Source organism: Protopterus annectens, chromosome 4.part0 (assembly GCF_019279795.1).
Source record: "Protopterus annectens isolate FY-2018-M chromosome 4.part0, PAN1.0, whole genome shotgun sequence".
Taxonomy (NCBI): domain Eukaryota; kingdom Metazoa; phylum Chordata; order Ceratodontiformes; family Protopteridae; genus Protopterus; species Protopterus annectens.
The window spans coordinates 469137940-469158312 of record NC_056733.1 but is presented as its reverse complement, the minus strand read 5'-3'; the positions used below and the strand labels follow the sequence as shown (position 1 = coordinate 469158312).

At 39.7% G+C, this 20373-nt stretch overlaps 1 protein-coding gene across 1 annotated transcript in view; it reads left to right on the top strand.

The window, feature by feature from the left end:
- The window catches only part of CHEK2 (checkpoint kinase 2), a 1207489-nt gene that overhangs the window by 422838 nt on the left and 764278 nt on the right, over positions 1–20373 (top strand). The window contains exon 6 of the mRNA XM_044068390.1: positions 10051–10159. Coding sequence (XP_043924325.1) covers positions 10051–10159 — 109 coding nt within the window. The remainder of the gene's footprint in view (positions 1–10050; positions 10160–20373) is intronic.

Sequence of the window (20373 nt, the reverse complement as noted above, 5' to 3'; positions counted from 1 at the left end):
ACATATGCTTCATGCAAAACTAAATAAATTCCTGTTGTTTGTTGGAGGTAACAATCAAAAACACAAGTGTATCAATTGTCAATGTTATAATGCACTTATAGTAACATTAAACTTCAAAGAGTCTTTTATATGGCTGAATCCCAGAAATTCAAGCCCCTTTAGTTAACCATGAATGCACAGATGATGTTCAAAAGAAACTATTCTGTGTTTAATAATATGGCCCAATTTGTTGTTTTATCTCAATACTGACATCACAGGAATATAAGAGTAGATTATAACGAATGCTTGTCTTACTTAAGCATGAACCATAATTCCAAAAAAAGGAAAAAGGTTTGTGTCAACACCTAAATATTTTGGAGCAGTATACTCCTTTATCTGTTGTGAGACTACTTCCTATATTGGCCTATTTCTTTTAGTGTCACCCAGGGAAAAAGAAAAAAATAACATGCATAATGACTATTATAAGCTATTCATGTTGCAAACAATATAATGTCTGTTAAAAGTCCAAAATCCAAAGTCTGATATAAATCACAGTTCCCTAGAGTTTTACATAGACATTCACTGTTGTATAAAATACAACCCGATCTACTAAAAGTTATCCAGAGTAAACATAAACTGTTGCACATATATTAAAGATGAAAAAACAGTCACAAAAATGAGTGAAATCAACACCCGTCACTTTGTAAAAGTGAAAATGAATGTACTTAAGATTGTTGAAAATACTCGTCGCAATTAATTATCTTGCTGAGATCGTAACAGTCTCAATATTCAATGCGACAGTTGCCCCAAGCACAAACAGTCCTGAAAAAAAAAGATTTAAGTCGTTCTTTTTCTTTATATAAACCAATTTCGCACCATAGATAAGAATGTTCGATGCAGAGAAATACCGACTCACCACCTGATGTGTGCAGGCCCCTTAAAGAATGGCCAACAAGTAATAACACACCACATCACATCACAACACCCGTCACTTTGTAAAAGTGAAAATGAATGTACTTAAGCTTGTTGAAAGTACTTGTCACGGTTGATTATCTTGCTGAGATAGTAACAGTCTCAATGTTCAATGCGACAGTTGCCCCAAGCACAAACAGTTTTGAAAAAAAGATTTAAGTCGTTCTTTTTCTTTGTATAAGCCAATTGCGCACCATAGATAAAGATGTTTGATGCAGAAAAGTACCGACTCACCACCTGATGTGTGCAAGCCCCTCAAAGAATGGCCAACAAGTAATAACACACCACATTACCACATCGCATTTGCCAACCTTTATAGGGTTAGCTGCAAATTGTACATCACCAGCTTCGTAGGATTTGAATTATTAATTATTGTTGTCATCCGGATTCAGAAACCAGTTATCCAAGCGTGTATAGCATAATATATCCAGAGGTCTAACAATTAGAGTTCACGAGGTAGAGCATTTAGTATTCTACACCAACCGAAATGCGAAATACGCCGACACAGTCCACCATCATTCCCCCAGCAGGAAATAAGTATCCGTGTAACTGAAATAATGTCCCATGCGCGTAAGGAGTTGCACATACAATTATAAGGGACAATTGGAATATACTAGATGCAGATGCTAGACTTAAGGCAATTATTCCTAACAAATGTTCATTTTCCTTTCGTAAAGGAAAGAACTTGGCAGGGTACTTTAATCATTACAAGCATCATTTTGAATCCTCCTTAACACAGGCTTATCAAACAACTATCTTGGGGGACAAACTTATTGGTTCTTTTCCTTGTGGTCACTGTGTGAACTGTAAACACATGATAAAAACCAAAGAATTCACAAGCAGAAACAGTAGCAAAGTCTTTGATATTCAATTCTTTGCCAATTGTAATACTGATTGGGCCATCTATATAAAGCTGTACCTGTCACTCATTTTATGTTGGGCAAACCTCTCGATCAGTTAAACTAAGGGTGTCCGAACATTTGAGTGACATTAGATGTAAAAAATCATCCAACGCATTATACAAACACACACTTGTACATAATAAGGCCAAATTTCATTTTACAGTTATTGATAAAATTATTGGTGATAGAACCAATAAATGTGGCTGGCATAGAAAACTTGATATGAAAGAAAAGAAATGGATCACCAAACTTGGTGCACTATTTAGTCCAGGTTTGAATGAATATCTATAAATATATCTGGTCTAACACATTATATTATATTATATTACATACATTACATATCTAACACATTCAATTTTGATATGATATTTTGATATGCAATATTTGATTGACATATACTTAATATTTGTGTATCTGATTTCGTATGTATGTTTGCATCACTGATTAATATTAATGAGCTTGGTATTTTATATTTAACCAATCAGCTTTTTCTGATGTGTATTTAAAAGAACTGCATAATGGACTCTACATCTATACACTGAAGAAGGCCATATTGAATTTGGGCCGAAACCGGTATGTTTGTGAGTTTTCATGCATTTCTGGTAGCTTATTAATAAACTACCATATTGAATTGTCCACCAGTTGCTGGCTTATTTCTTTCATTTGATATTTCCTTTTGCCGTGCAACTCCTTACGCGCAGGGGACATTATTTCAGTTTCTGCCAAATATGCAACAAAATCTAGAAGATTTAGGATTTTTGTCTGGAAGTGTTTACATCGATAAATGTATACTCCAAATAGACTCCAGAAAAATTTTCGTCAGTCAGACAGCACATGTTGCAGGTGTGAGGGGGGAAGAAAAAGGTAATTGGGAAAATATTTTCTGGGACTGCGGTGAATTGGTGGACTTTAAGGATTCCCTGTGGGATACACTGAGATGCAGGGTGGGTGGATTGGTATGAAGAGGGAGATGATTTTTCTGAGCTATGATACAGAATTGGAGTTCCCTAGATATGGTAAGGCCGTGCTGTGTCTAATAATGGTGGCTGTCAAAAAAGCAATTAGTAGAAAATGGAAATCAAAATATAAGCCAGCTATACTGGAAGGAGTGAACATGGTAACAGAGATAAAACAACTGGAATTGAGATCTTTAGAAAAGGATGGGAGCAAACTGCATATGAAAAAATGTGAATTGTGGGAAGAATACATACAAGGTAAAATGAGATTTACAAGGTGGCAGGCTTAAATGAACTATGAGAAAGATTGGGTAGATTATAAGTGATGTATAATGTTTGCAGCTGGCAGTGTATCAGCATAGTTTGTGATGTAAAATGCTTGCAACTAGGATTGTGTCATGTGGTTTGCTTTTATTTATGTAAATGTTTGTCTTAGTAAATGATGGTCTATTAAAGATTTTTCTTGCTTAAAGGCAGGAATGGAATAATTTACATAATGTTGCTTAGGTTATATGATATACCGTATAGTAATATGTATTACCACAAACATGAGTAGAATATACGAACCACCACGAACAGAGGTAATGGCCAGTGCAAAACTGAACTGTTTTGTTATAAAACCAAAAACACTCCTAGCACCTCGGTTTATACAAGCCTTTAGAGAGTAATGAACACTATAAAAAAGACACTTTTTATGCAGTTCAAAAAATTTAATCAAACAATTAAATCAATCAATTAAGACAGATCCAGTATTCCAACCCCTTCATAAATACAGTTCCAATTAACTTCCCTATAGGGAAGAACGTGTTAAACTTTAAAATCAAAATAGTTTCCTTTCTATGCAATTTTATGCAATTTATTTTTATATTCCTGTATAGACATTTCCTCACTATTAATATGATTTAAAACTGCAGCTTGCAGTCCTTTTGGATCATTACCACAACACGTATAGTCACTACTCTTATCCCTAACATGTTCTTTAAGTCTAATTGAGAAACTTCTTTTTGTTTCCCCATATAGGCATTTAAGCCCATATATAACCCCCTCTGTCTCACAACTATATAACCCTTCTGCCTGAAAACTAATACCATTAATATTATCAAAACTCCTCACTATAAAATGACACCCTGTACCCTTAATAGGGAAGTTAATTGGAAGTGTTTTTTTGTGAAGGGGTTGGAATATTGGGTCTGTCTTGATCAATTTATTTATTTAATTGCTTGATAAAATTTTTTGAAATGTGTAAAAGGTGTGTTTTGTATATTGGTCATTACTCTGTAAAGTCTTGTCTAAGCCGATGTGGTCGGAGTGTTTTTGATTTTATAATAAAACAGTTCAATTTTGCACTGGTCATAATTTGTGTTCATGGTGGTTTGTGTATATATAGCAATATATGTGAAGTATAATGTTTATGTTAATATAGTTTGATTATGTTTATGTAAATGTAAATTTGCCTATGTGACAAGTGATAAAGGTGTTTGGAAAAAAAAGTAACTTTCTCCAGAAACGACATTTAAAAAAATTTCCCTAACCCAAAAAAGAAATATAACATTTTCTTCTCATCAAAAGTATTTTAAATAGTTTCCGGCTTCAGTCTTATGGTGACTGTGACCTGGGAGGAAGTTACAGTTGGTGGGGAGCAAAGCTGCCCTATCATGGTAAGGGCCAAATCCAGGATTTTATCAGTCCTGATAGAGGTGCGAAACAAGTATGAGTATGTATAAATCCCTCAGTTGATGGTGGGATAATTGAAGTCTCCCAGGAAAATGATGATTGGCTTAGTCCACGGGGACTCCATCCTAGCTAGGTTGGTGGTGTGGGCTGAGGGGGACATGGAGGGGCCTGTAGGTAGCTACAATGTAATAAGGGGGCTTTGTTGGTAATAAGTTGGAATTGAAGGAGTTCCTTATCATTGTCATGTCTGATGAGTATGAAGGTAGTGTGTGGTTTTTTTTTTTTTTTGTTTCGTTTTAAGATTACGGAGACACCACTGCTTTTAGTGCCTTTGTCTGATGTGGTAGGCCTGAACATGTTGTACACACTGAAACCCTACACTGTTGGAGTGTTCTTCATTGGTCTTGCACCAGGTCTCTGTGACTGTACATATATTGATAGTTTCCAAAATTAGGAGTGCTTGTAGGGAGAGGAGCTTTTTTTGTTATCAGTACCTTTAGGTTATTTGAATGTTGTTTAGATTCTGACTTTGCCTAAAAAGGGCACTATGAAGGTGGATAGGGATTTAGCTAATATATGAAAGCGATGAGGGGAAAGGTGTAGACCATCCCCGACCATGCAGTTTTGACTTTCTACCATCTACTCCCAGACAGTTATATATTGGTGCGTTTTTGGATGACACCAGAAGCCAAGCCAGTTGTTGAATTCAGATTGAGATTTGAGAACTCGTGGTATACTTATTTATGATATCTAGATGACTTGTTTATTCTATGGAAAAATACTGAAGTAGAATTTATGGAATTTTTTTGAATATTTAAATGTGTGTCTGTATTTTAAGTTCACTTATCTTTCTAGAGATAGGCTTGATTATCTAGATATAACTTTATATAAAAATCATGAAGAAAATAATTTTGTTCTAGATTGTGTAGAAAACCAACTTTTTCAAGTACGTATCTTGATTATTCAAGTAATCATCCCCTGTATATTAGAGAAACTTGGTGAAAGAGCAGATGATTAGGACATCAAGGATGTGTTCAACTGCACAGGATTTTAAGATAGAAATATCTACTCTATGTAACATGTTCAGGGAGAGAGGTTATCCTCTGGATTTGGTAAAACACGTGTGCTGCAGATGTTATTGCCAACTGGGGTATAAGACACAAACCATTGCTGGGATTAGATCTCCCTTTGCTGCAAGTTAATAGTAACGATAACCCATAATTCATTGATGCTCATGCTATGGTTTTGTACTACAGTTGTTTGAGTAAGGAAGTGAAAAATATATTACTTAAGAACTGGGTTGTGTTCCATTCAAATTCAGATCTTATTTCTATTTTGGGGGGTGGTCCACAGTTTACATAAAAGACTGACTTTAACTTAAAATACCTTTTGGAACACCCTATCCCGAGTTTTGGAAACAGGAAAGGCACGAATAAATTAAAGTAGCAAATGAATGTTGGGTGGGTAATCCACCCCAATGTATTAGATTGGAAACAGGAGACTGTAGTAGTATGGGCTTAGTATACATAGTAACGTGTCAAGTGTGTAATTTCTTTTATGTGGGTAAAATGGAGAGAGCCCTGTGGAAACATATATATGAGCATTTATACGGTATTCAGCATAAAAATACTAATAATGCTCTATATAAGCATACACTTGTTTGTTCTTCGTGTAATAAATTCATCTTTGGGATTGTGGAAATGATTAAACGTGACTTGAGGGGGGAAACAGAAAACAAAATAGCAGTGAGGGGAATTTTATTGGCAATTAAAACGTAATGCTACAGTTGCTCCTAGGTTTAATGATCATGTTAATTTGGGACCTATCCTTAAACATAGAGCCGCTACTTTACGTTAGAATTGTGTAGAATATGATTTTTTTATGAAACACTTTGTGGATTTTTAAAGTTATGTTATTGTAATATTCTAATGTATTGCATATGAATTTGTAATTTTTATATTACTAGTACGTGGTAGGAATGCTGTAAGAATTAGTGACTCTTTTATTCTGTTTAATGTGTTTGGCATATTGAGTGTATTCACCGAGAATGGCTCTAAAAGATTTGGCTATTTCTTTAAATCCGTGGATTTTTAATTAGTCGTGATGGATTAGTGGGATTTAAAAATTTGAGTTAGGTGTTTTAATGGTTATTCTGAAGAAGTCCTGGTACTACCCAGACAAAAGCGCTTAATAAAATTAATATTGATTTGAAGGTGCTGTTTCAGTTTTGATTTTTTACACTGTGGCCAGCTGCAGGATTTAGTTTTAACAGTTGTTGAATATAGCAATAACCCACGCCTGGGTGTGGGTAATGCTGGATTTACCCATGGTTGGTGTGGTTTGGTCACAAGGGCGAAGCCCGAGTGGCCAAACAAAGCCAACCGTGGGTAAATCCAGCATTACCCACAGCCAGAAGTGGGTTATTGCTATTATACAATAACATTAAGAAAAAAAATAATTACTTTTCTTAAATAATGGCATTGTATAATGCCTCCTTGCTGCCCTTCCGCAGCTGTCTGGTATTCTGCAGCAGTTCTGATGTACTGTGCATACGCATGCCTACGCAGTACATCAGAACTGTGGGCAAAAGCAACGGAGAAAGCAAGATCTTCGTTGCTTTTTTAAAACTGTTTCGCTATGTTAAATGAGTTTAACATAGTGAGACAGCTTTAAAAAAAAGCAACGGAGAATCTCCGTTGCTTTTTTAAAGCTGTCTCGCTATGATAAACTCATTTATCATAGCAAGACAGTGTGAAGCAACGGAGATCTTGCATTCTCCGTTGCTGTAAAAAAAAAGTTATAGTAATGGAAAAAATCCGGGCGACCAGACCTTTTTCCATTACTATAACTCTGATTTACAACGTGCACGCTGACCAATCAGCGTGCATGTTTTTGAATATTTAATGGGGGGTCATTGTATAATTCAGTTTTTGTTCATATTGTGGCATCATTCTTGGTTATGGTAGGATGCTATTCAAGGCTTTTGTCTTACCTGCCGTGGACATGCATTCTGAGAGTTCTGTCAAGTAAAAGCCTTTGAACCCTGCGCCGTTGATAGTGGAAAATGCAGCATTAACCTGTTACAAGCTGATATAAGCTTATTCATTTATCAATGTGCTTGTTTCTGCAGCTTCTCTTTGTGTTCCAACCTTACTGCTTATATAACAGTAAATAGATTAGATAAGGCCTTCTTAAAATAGTGTCCTTCACATAAGACTTCCAAGAAGACATTTCTCTCCTCTGTATTCAAAATTATTTTTTGTTTAGATATTAGATAGGTGGACTAGTCTGAGGGCCTTTTTCAGCCAAGACATAGATGCATTACTAGGCAAACCATGTTTATGGTAACATATAGTGAAAATTGTGGCTTGACTGGGTCCTTTTTTGTGTTTTTTTTTACCAAATGATTTGTCTGTGTGATCTTTTTACCCCTTGACTTGTATGTTATTTTGAATAGTTTGGAGGCACACTAATGTTTGTTCACATTAAGTTTTGTATTTCTGAAATGTACCAAACGGTCTAGTTTTGCTGTACTGACAAGGTTAAAAACAGAGGCCAAAGCATGCTTGTCTACAGCAAGTGTTTGTGCGTGTGTGTGCGCATGTGCACGTGTGTGTTTGGTACTGTACCTATACAGACTTAAAAATTATCAAGTGATGGGCATTCAGATGCCATGTAGGTGAAACACAGATATGTCCTTAAAAGGCCATTTGCATTTATCCCATGAGCCTCCACAACAGGAGGTTTAAGGTGTTGCATAGTGAAGACTCTAGCTTGATTGGGCTTTTCTTGCAGTTGTTACTTATTCTATTATGGGAGGTACAAAGGTCAGTACATTCTTCTCAGTGTGGAAAAACATATTAGCTCAGTGCTCAACATCTGATGCAGCATTTGAAATATTTTAAATAGAGACAGGAAGTAATCTATGTACAATATTAACTATCTAATAACAGACTAACAATGTGGCCTTTAGAAAACCTGGTTACTGTCATTATATAACTAAACACAATAATTGGCTAATAAAAAACAATGTATTCGTGAAAAACATAATGAATAATAGAACTTATTGCAGTGGTCATCTCAAGTAGCCAGTACCCTTAGACCATTATAAAACATTAATTGACCTAGCAATCAGATGTATTTCAATGGAACCGTCATATTTCAGTACATTTATAGAAAGCACAGAAGCTAGCAAGATAATTGCTAATCAATCAAAACAACAGTTACAACAATTACTTAAAGCTGACATTTTTAACATATGAAATGAAAGCACCAAAAAACCTTCTTGCAGCTCTGCAGAGTGCAGTTTAAACTGAAAGGGCGCCTTTTGTTCTTTGACCCAACAATTAAGGGGAAGAGAAAGATTAATGAAAGATTGTGCTGTAAAACATTAAGGAACTGTTTGTACATACTGTGGGCTTACCTGGTTAACAGATTAAAAAAACAAAAAACAAAAGAAATTGCTTGCTATTACAGTAGGTATTCAAGGAAAGGTCACTTAACATTACATCTGGTCTCATTCCCTTCTCTTAGGGGGGGGGGTTGCATGTTACATTTTATTTGCTTCCTGAATTGATCGATGAGTTATACTGGATTTATTAGGATAATTTGACAATATTTAGAAATGTATCTTATGGTAAAGTACCTTGTTGTGAGGGTCCTGAGCGGCTTGAAGAAAATAACTGTACGCCATTTGGATGTGCATGCCTTGTGCACATACAATAAGGTACAGTCAAAAGTAGGAGTGAGACCAGTTTTGGACCTTGTTAGAAAAGAGTAAGACAGTTGATAATTGTCAGCAAAACAGAAGGTGGGGAAACTTAGATGTTATGATTTATTGTTAGTGATATGAAAGCTCGTAGGTATCTTTTATATAGCTCTTCTTCTGTAGTGTCAGTGCTCTTTCCCATGCATCACATTTCTTGTTTTATTTCCTTCATGTAACTGTATGCCTAAGCTTTTCTGTTGTCTTCTTAAATGTGTCTCTTTCCTTTACAACCAGAAGTCTCCAAGTCAGAGAAAACACATTCTTATCAAAAGGGTATGCACTGATCTATTGGTGGAGACATGGCAGAATTTTGACGATGGATTTGCTACCTTTAACTAAATAAATGTTAAAAGCTGCTTGACTGGCAAGCACCACAATCATACTTGAGTGTACGTGCTTATGTTTTGTTCACAGAAGAAACTTTTGTTGGTGTAAAATGTAATAGAGAGCAACTTTGAAATTCCATATAAATTCTGATTGTCTTGAACGAAGGGATTAATTTTGTTAGATGTTCATGCACAATATTTGGTTTGCGTAATACTTTATAGATACACACTACAGTTTATCAAGATAAGTTCCTTTGTTAGAGTACTGCTAGTTGTAGAATGTTGCTTAGCTAGATGATTGTATGATGCAAGTAAACACAGACTGAATTCACGATAATAGGTTATGTATCAAATATTATACTTTTAAGTTTTGTTCATGTAAACATATCATAAACATCTGTGGGGGCCATTCAGATCTCTAGTGTCATTGGACTGTTTTTATTAAAAGATTTTTTTCTTTTTCTTTTTTTAAGTGGCGCTTGTGGAGAAGTAAAACTAGCCTTTGAAAAGTCAACGTGCAAAAAAGTAGCTGTAAAAATCATTGGAAAAAAGAAATTTGGAATGGACGTTTCTGGAAGTGCGGTAAGTGGCTGTTGTATCCAAAATGAAGGAAGGATTATGGAAGAGCATAGTATGTACGTATTTGTTAAACCCTAGAATTCACAAGTTTACTTTGGAGAATGAAGTAGCAAGATTCTATGTGTTCTGCTGGGCAGGGCCATGTTTAAAAAATTATGGAAAGGGAGCCTACAGAAAGTACTACCATTTTAATATAGTAACCCTTATTGTACGAAACCCCAAGATTTCACTCCTTTGCTGGTTTCTGTGACTGAGCAGCATTCCCTTAAGCAAAGAAGTATAATCTGCATTATGCTGTTGGCTCTCCATTAGCTAGTGTACAAGTCTGGTTTTGTGTGTATGTATGTAATATATATATATATATATCTATATCTATATATATATATATATATATATATATATCTATCTATATATATATATATATATATATCTATATCTAGATATATATATCTATATTTAGATATCTATATTGATATCTATATCTAGATATCTATATCGATATCTATGTCGATGTCTATAGATGTGTGTGTGTGTGTGTGTGTGTGTGTGTGTGTGTGTGTGTGTGTGTGTGTGTGTGTGTGGCTGATTTCCAAGTAAGTGCCCGTGAGGTTAAAAGGTCAGGTATGTGGTAACTTCTGTTTGTCTCACTATGGAGCAGGAAGACTTTATTTTGTTTGTTTCAAGCCTTTAATATTTTAAATCTTGCTCTTTCACTGAATTCAAGTAGAAAATGAAAAGAATAATCCCTGTCTTTCTGACATCGATTCTCAGTCAGAAGAGCAGGAACTAGAAGATGATTTTTATTTCAGTGAATTCTCCTCAAGCTGAAGATTGATTCTGAAGTGTGTTTCTTTCGGATTACTTTCAGAAGACTTACCTTTTTCTGATATTATAACTAAAATGAAAAAATTTGTTATATTGGGAACACAATATAATCCCAGTCTCCCAGATGAAGTATTGTCATTTACAGCAATGTTGCAGTCCTTCAAGTTTCATCAACTTTGGAGGATGTTTTCATAATAGCCCACAGTATGCCTGTTACCCAGTTTCCTGGTCTTGAGAATTCTGATATGTTTTACGAAGTACTTCAGATGTAAAAATATATTTTTTCTAATGCAAAATCAGATCCTGCGGTTTTCCACCTGTAGGTCATTGTTGCATTAGCCAAAGCTATATGGGTCCTATCCACAGGACCTGATATTTCAAAGCTTAAGGAAGTCTTCCACGCTCTACCACTGTCGAGCTTGAGGGGGGAGCTCCATATAAGGACAGATGGATTGCAAATTACCTCAGAACTTTTTTGCTGCTGAAGCGCACTCCTTCAGTGGGTCTGGTGGAATTGTCATTTGGATAGCTATTCTTCAAGGCTAAGCAGATAAGTCCCCTGCTGGGGAAAACCTTCCACTATGTGTGTGTGCGTGTGTATATGAAAATATACATATATAACATCTTTATTAAATTAGCATTTAAGACAGAAGTTACCCAACTGCCTCATCAAGGGCAAGTGATTTTAGTGCATCCCAATTGATGCTAAACAATCTTTGGTTAAAGCTAGAAGGGCAGAACTAGGATTCATCTCTGGTAACCCTGTACTGATGTTTTTAATTGTTGTGGTACATTCATGTTGTATAAAGGCCAGCAAGTGGTCACTTATACTATTAGAGAGTGTACCAGCAGACATGATCTTATTTGTGTCGGACACTGAAATCCAGTCTAGGATTGAGCTATTAGTATTACTTTTATTAGGCCTGGTTATGGAGTTAACTAGCTGGGTGAACTTATGTAGACTGATATTGCAGTTAGAGTGGTGTGGGGATATGTCTAGCCAGTTGATATGTCTTCCAGTATGCTAGTCTCATTTTTTTATGTTCGTAGATACCCAGGCAAAGATTTCCTCGAAAACTGGAATGCTGTTACCTGGGGGAATGTAAATGTCCATCACACAGAGGTTTTTACAATTATTCATTTTAAGGAAAGAAACTAGAAGTCCGGCTGTGGCGAACTGTAGGATGGGTTTTGTATATGGGGCAATAGTGAAGGACATGGGGTTTATTAGAGAGATGTCTCCACCTTTTTTTGGGGGGTCTGTTGGCCCTAAGACAGGTGCAAGCTGGGGGAAGGAATTCTGTGTCCTTAATATAGGGTTTTAGCCATAATGTTCATCGTGTTACACTGCTGCAGTCATCACACTTGGGTTATCCTGCCGTCAGGCGGTCCCGCAGTCGGCCAGAGTTCCAAAGTCTTGGTCCGGCGTCTGTTGCTTTTGCCTCCTTCCTGACATCAGTGCGACAGGGGTATAAAAGATGCAGCTGACGCCATTTTCTTCAGTCTTTCTTGCCGCACGGTGCCCGAAGCAGAAGCAGTTCGCAAGTGCCGGTCGGCCGACTCCTGAGATTTTCATTCCGAATCCAGAATCAAAGTCTTCTAAAAAAGCTAAGTACCCCGTTGGGGAAGCTTTTTCTTGCCTCAGACCGATGTCAGTAAAAGTTAATAACTGTATTTCCTGTGGGAAGCAAATACCTCATAAGGATTTCCACTCTTATTGTATTCCATGCCTAGGCCCTGACCACGACGTCACTGGTTGTCGGTTTTGTGCTAGGTTTAACAAGCGCACTATTAAATGTTTGATTTTGCCCGACATTATTTTGGTAGAAAATTCAATTATACCATGCCGTCGGAAATTCCGACGACCGCAATAAATAAAAAGGACAAGGACAGGCATCTGAGGCCCAAAACGGACGAAGAGGCCTCTTCTAGGCCGGTCGCCGGTTCTCCAGATTTTAGCAAAGTGCCTACGCAGCCCCTGACAACCGCTTCCACAGAACCACAGACCGCTTCCGAGTCCCACGTGGAGCTGGCTGGGCCTTCGGACGCACTAGGCATTCAGTGTACCGATCCTAAACCTACAGAGGAAACTGAAGTAGCTGAGCATTCCACAGCTATAGAGGGTGTTTTCAGACCTACCCAGTTAACTATTAAACCCTCTGTTAAATCTAAGCCCCCCTTAAAAGCAAGGAAACAGACCCAACTCTCTCCAGGACAGGCTTCCATGCCTAAGAAACAGATGCTAAAATGGCCGAGGACCTGAATCACTCTGATCAGGGGGTCCCATCCCACTCCTGATAAAAGGCCCAGGCAGGATGCAGACTATGAATCTTCTTATCAGGTGTCCCTTTCCTCTGACTCTTCCTCGGACCTAGGATATTCTTTACCACCTTTTGAGGATTCTGATGCTGAGGAATCAATTCCATCAGCCTCTCCGCCTGATGATTACTCCTTTGGGGAGACCCTACATACCATGAGAGAGCATGTCCATTGGGAAGGCCAGGATTATTCAGAATCCAAGAAAAGACTCCGAGACCTCCTTTTATCGCCCCAACACAGACCCCTTGCTATTCCACCTGTTTTAGACATTGTGGATGATGTGTACACTGAATCCAGTTTGAACCCGGACTCCTTACCCCCAGCCCCAGTTAAACCTGATATTACAGAATCCCTGACTCTCACAAATTTCTGTACAAAAGCCCTGTTGCCAACCCTGAATCTATTTCTCAGGGACCCAAAGGGATTAAGGCCTCATCAGCAAAAAACCCAGTCCCCTCTGACAGAGTTTCCAGAGCATTAGACAGACGGGGAAAAAAGGTATATACATATGCAACTTTAGCAATGAGAGCCTTAAATTGCCAGTTTCACATGCTAAAATATCAGCAATTTTTGATGTCTCAGTTAAAACAAAAGATGCTACCAGAATCAGATCCTCCCAACTTAAAAGAAATGCAGGATTTATTGCATGCATCTGAACAAGTGGGAAAACATACTTTGCAATGTGGGTTTGATTCCTTAGAGGCCTCCTGTAGAGCAGTAGTTACAGGCTCTGTCATTAGAAGGCATGCTTGGTTAAAAGAACATACGTTACGAGATCATGTTAAGGTCAAATTATTGGATGCACCTTTGCAGCGGGATGTGCTGTTTGGAGTTAAGGCAGAGGAGGTATTAAAGAAGGATAAGGCAAAATCTATGCGAACAGTGAAAGATTTCTTACAGGTTAAGCCTCCTCGTTTTAGCAGAAATTGGCCTACAAAGAATTGGTCCTTTCCAGTCACAGATAGACCTCAAAGGGGCAGATACAGACATCCAAGAGGTAGAGGTCAGACACAAGGCTCTTACAGGCCTCGACAATGGGGCACACCAGGCCAGAAAGAAGGGGTAGACAGGCTTCAACCTTATAAAAAACAGCCTCAATGACTTTTCCAATACAGCTACCAAACAGCTCTCTCTTGGCAGCCCCCTTAGGAGGAAAACTGGCACTTTTTTATCACAACTGGCATTGCATCACCAAGGACAAGTGGGTTCTCAACATCGTATCTCAAGGTTACAGGTTCCATTTCCACACCTTGCCAAGGTTAAAAGGAATGCCAAATCTGCCACCAAATCAAGGGGCAGAGGCTCAAAAACAAATTACAGCACTCATGGACATGAGAGCTATTCAAAAGGTACCACCACAAGGACAAGGATTTTACTCAAGACTCTGGTTCCCAGAAAGGGCAAAGCCTGGAGACCCATTCTGGACCTTTCCACACTAAACACTTACCTGGATGTTCCAAAATTCAGAATGTTGACACTACAGCAGCTTCTTCCCATGCTGGATAAGAAAGCTTAGGAGCGACTTTGACAGAGAGAGAGGCATACCTGCATGTCCCTATCAGACAAAACTGCAGAAGATATCTCACATTTCTAGCAGGTTCAATGCACTATCAATTCTCTGCACTGCCCTTTGGCTTATGTACTGCGCCCAGGGTCTTCACAAAGTGCCTGGCACCAGTAATTGCATTTTGCAGGCAAAAAGGAATTCAAATTTATCCATACCTAGACGACTGCCTGATTCAAGCAGAGAGCAAGGACATTCTACTAAAGCATCTGGCGTACGTAAAACAGTCAAGTTGCCTGGAGTACACAGTAAACGAAAAGAAATCCAAAACTAGTGCCCTCACAGCAGATAATAGTCCTGGGTGCCAGCTTGAACACAACGGCCCAGATGTCTTCTTTACCTCTCCTTCCAAAGGTACTCCTAAAAGCCAGGCAGGAAGAGCCAAAAATGATCCTGATTGCACCAGACTGGCCACGCCAGCACTGGTACCCAACCTTAAAGAACTTAGCACAAGAACCACCCTGGATTTTGCCTCAAATCCCACAGCTGCTGACACAGCACAACAATCAGATACTTCACAGCCAGCTAAAGACCTTAAATCTAGCTGCATGGAAAATTCCTTAGTCAAGCAAGCAATGCTCTCTCCAAAGCTGTTATGGATGTCATTCTGGAGGCCAGAAGGCCTAGCACCAGGAAAGCATACTCTGATAAATGGAAGAGATTCTGTGCCTGGAACCAAGCGCACAACCTTAACCCTCTTGTCCCAAACATTCCTCAGATACTGCAATACTTAACTGAGATGCTGGACAAGGGCCTCTCTTTTTCATCCATTAAGATCCATGCCTCGGCTATCTCTGCTCATTACAACACGGATCCACCAATTTTTTCTAATCCTTTGCTCAAACAATACCTCAGAGGGGCTAAAAACATAAGACCGCCCCGTAGAGCACCCACACCAACTTGGGACCTCAACTTTGTTTTGGAAAAATTAACTTTACCTCCTTTTGAGCCAGCCAACACAGCAGACTTAAAATACATCTCTTGGAAAACTACTCTGCTACTGGCAATAACATCAGCACGAAGAGTTTCAGAATTACAGGCACTAATAGGTTCATAGGTTCATAGGTTTATACTAGGCTCTCTGCCCTAAGGCATTTATAAGCCTAGCCCAAATTTTTGTGGCTTACGCCACCCCTTATATGAAAAAATACTGTGCCCATTAGTTTGTTGTGCCTCTGTCCAGCAGTGACACAGATATGATTCCCGGGGTAAACCTACGATCTCCCATCCACAGGTCTAGATTTCTCTTGAACAGAGTCAGCGAGGTGCTCTGCCTCACATGGACCGGGATTTTATTCCACAGCATAGGGAGTCTCTGAGTGATAAATCTATCCCTCCAGCACGTCCTATTTATATCCGTGCAAAGGTTTAAGTTGCTTGCTCTAGTGGTTTTGGTGGATTTGGATTTTTTGAGGTGGAGCATGTCCATTAATTCGGGTTGGACATGGCCTTGTATGTCAGGCACATGTCACCTCTGAGCAGACGGTATGCGACTGAATAGAGCTGGAGTTTCTTCAATCTGGCAGCATATGACAGATTTTGGAGTCCCTTTATCCTTTTGGTGAGGAACTTTTGGGGTCTCTCCAATTGCTGCAGATGTCGGGTGAGATACATCCCGAATGGGGCATTGTACTCGATCATTGGTCTGATAAGTGAAGAGTACAGGGGAACAATGACCTCACTAGATCTGTATGTGAATCCCTTCTTGATCAGGTGGGCAATGTAGAAGGTCTTTCTAACCACTTTAGCAATGTGAGTGTCAAAAGAAAGGCCACTGTCAACCTGGGTCCCCAGGTCCCTGATAACCTCTTCTGTGCTTAGTGGATTGCCACCTATATGGTAGCTTGGGGTTGCCTTGTTTTTCCCGAAGGGTATGACTATACATTTTTTGGCGTTTAACTTCAGGCCATGGCTCTGGCACCAGCTATCTGTTTCTGTGAGTCCCTTCTGAAGGATATCCGTGTCCGATGCACTTTCCACTATGGTGCCCAGTTTGCAGTAGTCTGCAAACTTTGTCAGCCAAAGTCCTCCCACGTTGGCCTGTACTTCTGAGAAGTAGATGCCAAACAATAGGGGGCCAAGGACCGAGCCCTGTGGGACACCACTTGTGACCAGCTTGGAGTCTGACACAGCACCAGCAACTCTAACCCTGTGGGTTCTGTCCTTAAGCCAGTTAGCAACCCATCTTGTGACATATGGGTTTACATTTAAGCTGGTAAGTTTTTCTACAATACCCGAGTGGGGTATTGTGTCAAAGCCTTTGCAAGGTCAAGGTAGGCTGTATGGACTGCCTTTCCTCATCAATGGCCTTGGTGACTGTTTCGAAGAAGTCGACCAAGTTCAAAAGGCATGATCTTCCCTTGACAAAGCCAAACTGGGTCGGGTCCAATGTCTGCAAGTCCCCTATATCTTTGTTTATGAGCTCCATTATGATCCTCTCCATAGCTTTGCAGACTAGACTTGTTAAGCTTATGGGCGGTAATTACCAGGGTCCGTGAGCGCCGCCTTTGTGGAGTGGGACCACAGTTGCCGTCGCCACTCCTTGGGCACGTATCCTGTGGTAAGGCTGAGATTAAACAGCTGCCTTATGTGCAGGTTTAATTCCTCATTTAGCTCGTGTAGCACACAGCCGGGGACACCATCCGGTCCCATTGATGCTGTGTTTTTAGCTTTAGAGAGAGCAGCTTTCACCTGCGCATTTGAGATGTCCGGGAGGCTACACTCGACTGGGATAGTTATCTCTCCTTTAGGGGAGAGGGTGAAGTTTGCACTGAACCTGTCTGCCAGTATGTTGGCAATGTCTGTGGGTTCAGTGATTTTTGTATCATTTTGGACTAATTCTGAGCATATCTGGGAGTTTCCACCCAGGTTCCTAACATAGCTGAAATAGGCCTTATGATTGTCCTTTGAATCCATGGCAATTTTTCTCTCAAAATTGGCCTTAGTTGATTTTATGAGTGCTCGTAATTTTTACTAATAATGATCAGGGTGACTTCCCTTTTATGGATTTTGTTCTATCATGTAATAGCTTTCTCCTCTTATTGTAAAGTTTGTTAATGGCTGGGGTCCACCAGACTGGACGTTTGCCCTTTGTGGAAAGAGTCTTGGTTTTATTTGGGATTGCCTGATCCATGCAGTCCTGGAGGTGTTCATAGAAGGCATTTGTAAGGGCTTCCGCAGCTTGGGTTGTGGTTTCCTCTGGCTCAGGGGCCTTGAAGGATACCACACCAGTCTTGAGTAGTGTGAAGTTTGCTTTAGAGAAGTTCTTCACTATGGTCTTTTTTGTTTGGGGTGGGGGCGGGATGTGGATTTCCAGTGAGATTAGTTTATGATCAGATCTCACCAATGAGGGATATACTTCCGGTGTGGAGCATTTTGTCCCCATGTTTGTGACAATCAGATCTAGTATATTTTGGCAGTGGTACCTTCCCTCATCTTCCACCAGGACAGGGTGTCTTTACGAACTAACCCCACGTTTATGCCAAAGGTGGTATCAAGTGTGGCTCTAAACCAAACTATTCACTTGCCAACTTTCTACCCAAAACCACAGAATAAATGGGAGAGACTGTTACATTCTTTGGACATTCGCAGACAGTTAGGCTTCTACTTGGACAAAACCAAAGCTTTCAGAAAAACTGAACAATTATTGGTAGCATATGCTGCAGGAGCACAGGGAAAAGCCATTTCAAAGCAGACTGTTTCTAAATGGATAGGACACTGTGTACGTTTCTGCTATACCCACCTGGGGAGACCTGTACCTAGCAGCATTAGATCTTACTCCACCAGGGCAACAGCCACTTCACCTGCCTACCTCAGAGGAGTACCTACCAAGGATATTTTGGAAGCACCCACATGGAGTTCTGTGCATACCTTCACCAAACATTACCATTTGCCTTTATACTCCAAATCCAGAGCTAGCTTCACCACTGCTGTACTGCAGGGCCTTATAGCCACCCCTAATGCCTTATAGATCCAGCCTCCCTACCTCAGCTTTGGGACTCCACCCAAGTGTGATGACTGCAGCAGTGTAACACGATGAACATAGTGCAGTTTTGTACCTACCATAAATGTAGATGTTCGAGTTTAAACACCGCTGCAGTCCAGGTTACCCTTCCTCCTTGCCCTAGGTAAGTACCAGAAATTAAGAGGGGATCTACCCTTTATTACCTACGGGGAGTATTTGCTGGTAACTAAAATTGGTTGTTTGCTTTCCTTTTGTATTGTTTACTAGCAATTTGAATGGCCTACCTATTTGGGGGCACCTGACATCTGGGGCAAGAAAAACTGAAGAAAATGGCATCGGCTGCATCTCTATACCCCTGTCGCACTGATGTCAGAGAGGAGGTGCCAGCAACCAACGCTGGACCAAGACTTTGGAACTCTGGCCGACCGTGGGACCGCCTGACGGCAGGATAACCCAAGTATGATGACTGCAACAGTGTTTACACTCAAACATCTACATTTATGGTAGGTACAGAACTGTATTCAGTTGCGGCAGTAATAGCAGGTTTGTTGTGGGCTATCCATGCATGAAAGTCAGGTGTTTTATTTCAGATGCTTTGTAGGTTAATTGTAGTGAAGTTTATTGATTTATGGGAGTTGGGGGGGGGGGGTTGCAGAGGAGAGGAGAAGAGACCTGGGTTGGAATGTATGTCTCTGCATAGCAAAAGGTTTGTTACAGGATATGGGAGAGTAGTGTATTCTAGTTTCTGTTTTACTTTGGATAATTTAGAGAGAAAATATTATTGTTGTGGTGATTTTGGGGAATAGATTTTTACTCTGGTACATAATATGCTTGTGTTGTAAAGGCTAGCTGAAATTTGTGAGATGGAGGTTGAGTGTTCAGACTGTATGGGGAGAGAGGATAATGGGCAGTGGGAGGAAGAGGTAGAAGAATGATGTAGAGAGGTTAGATATAGTAGGATATTGAAAGAGAGTGATGGGTTAAGTAGAGTAGTGATGATAGAGATGGACATTGTAGTATGGGATGTGGGTGACTAAAGAAGTGAGAATTAGTGTACAATAGTGAGATGTGGTGTTGGAGGAGAGGTTGTACAGATGGGGTGATGATGAGGTGAGTTAAGATGATGGATATGTGTGGGTTTGGTTAGAGGTGTGGCTAATGGTGTAATGTGAGAGAAATTGAAGAGATGTGGCTAGTGGTGTAATGAAAGGGGAATTTGAAGGGGATAATTGGGTGGTGGGGTAGGAGAGGAGCTAGAGAAAGTGTAAATGTAATTGAGGTGGGGGTGGGTGTTAAAGGGGGGCAGGGAAGTGGAGTGAGCCTGAGCACAGTGAGGGCGAATGGAGCGGGTTGAAACCAACTGTGGAGTTGCTATCTAGAAAGAAAACCAGTAAGGTAAGAAATATGGAGGGGGAGCAAGATGGTCTAAGTATTTAAAGATGGCGCCACAGCTCAGGGGAAGAGTAAGTAAATTCTCAAGAGGAAGAGGGAGGCAATATATACAGGATTGATGGGGCTGTAAAGGTTACAATAAGATTGTTAGGA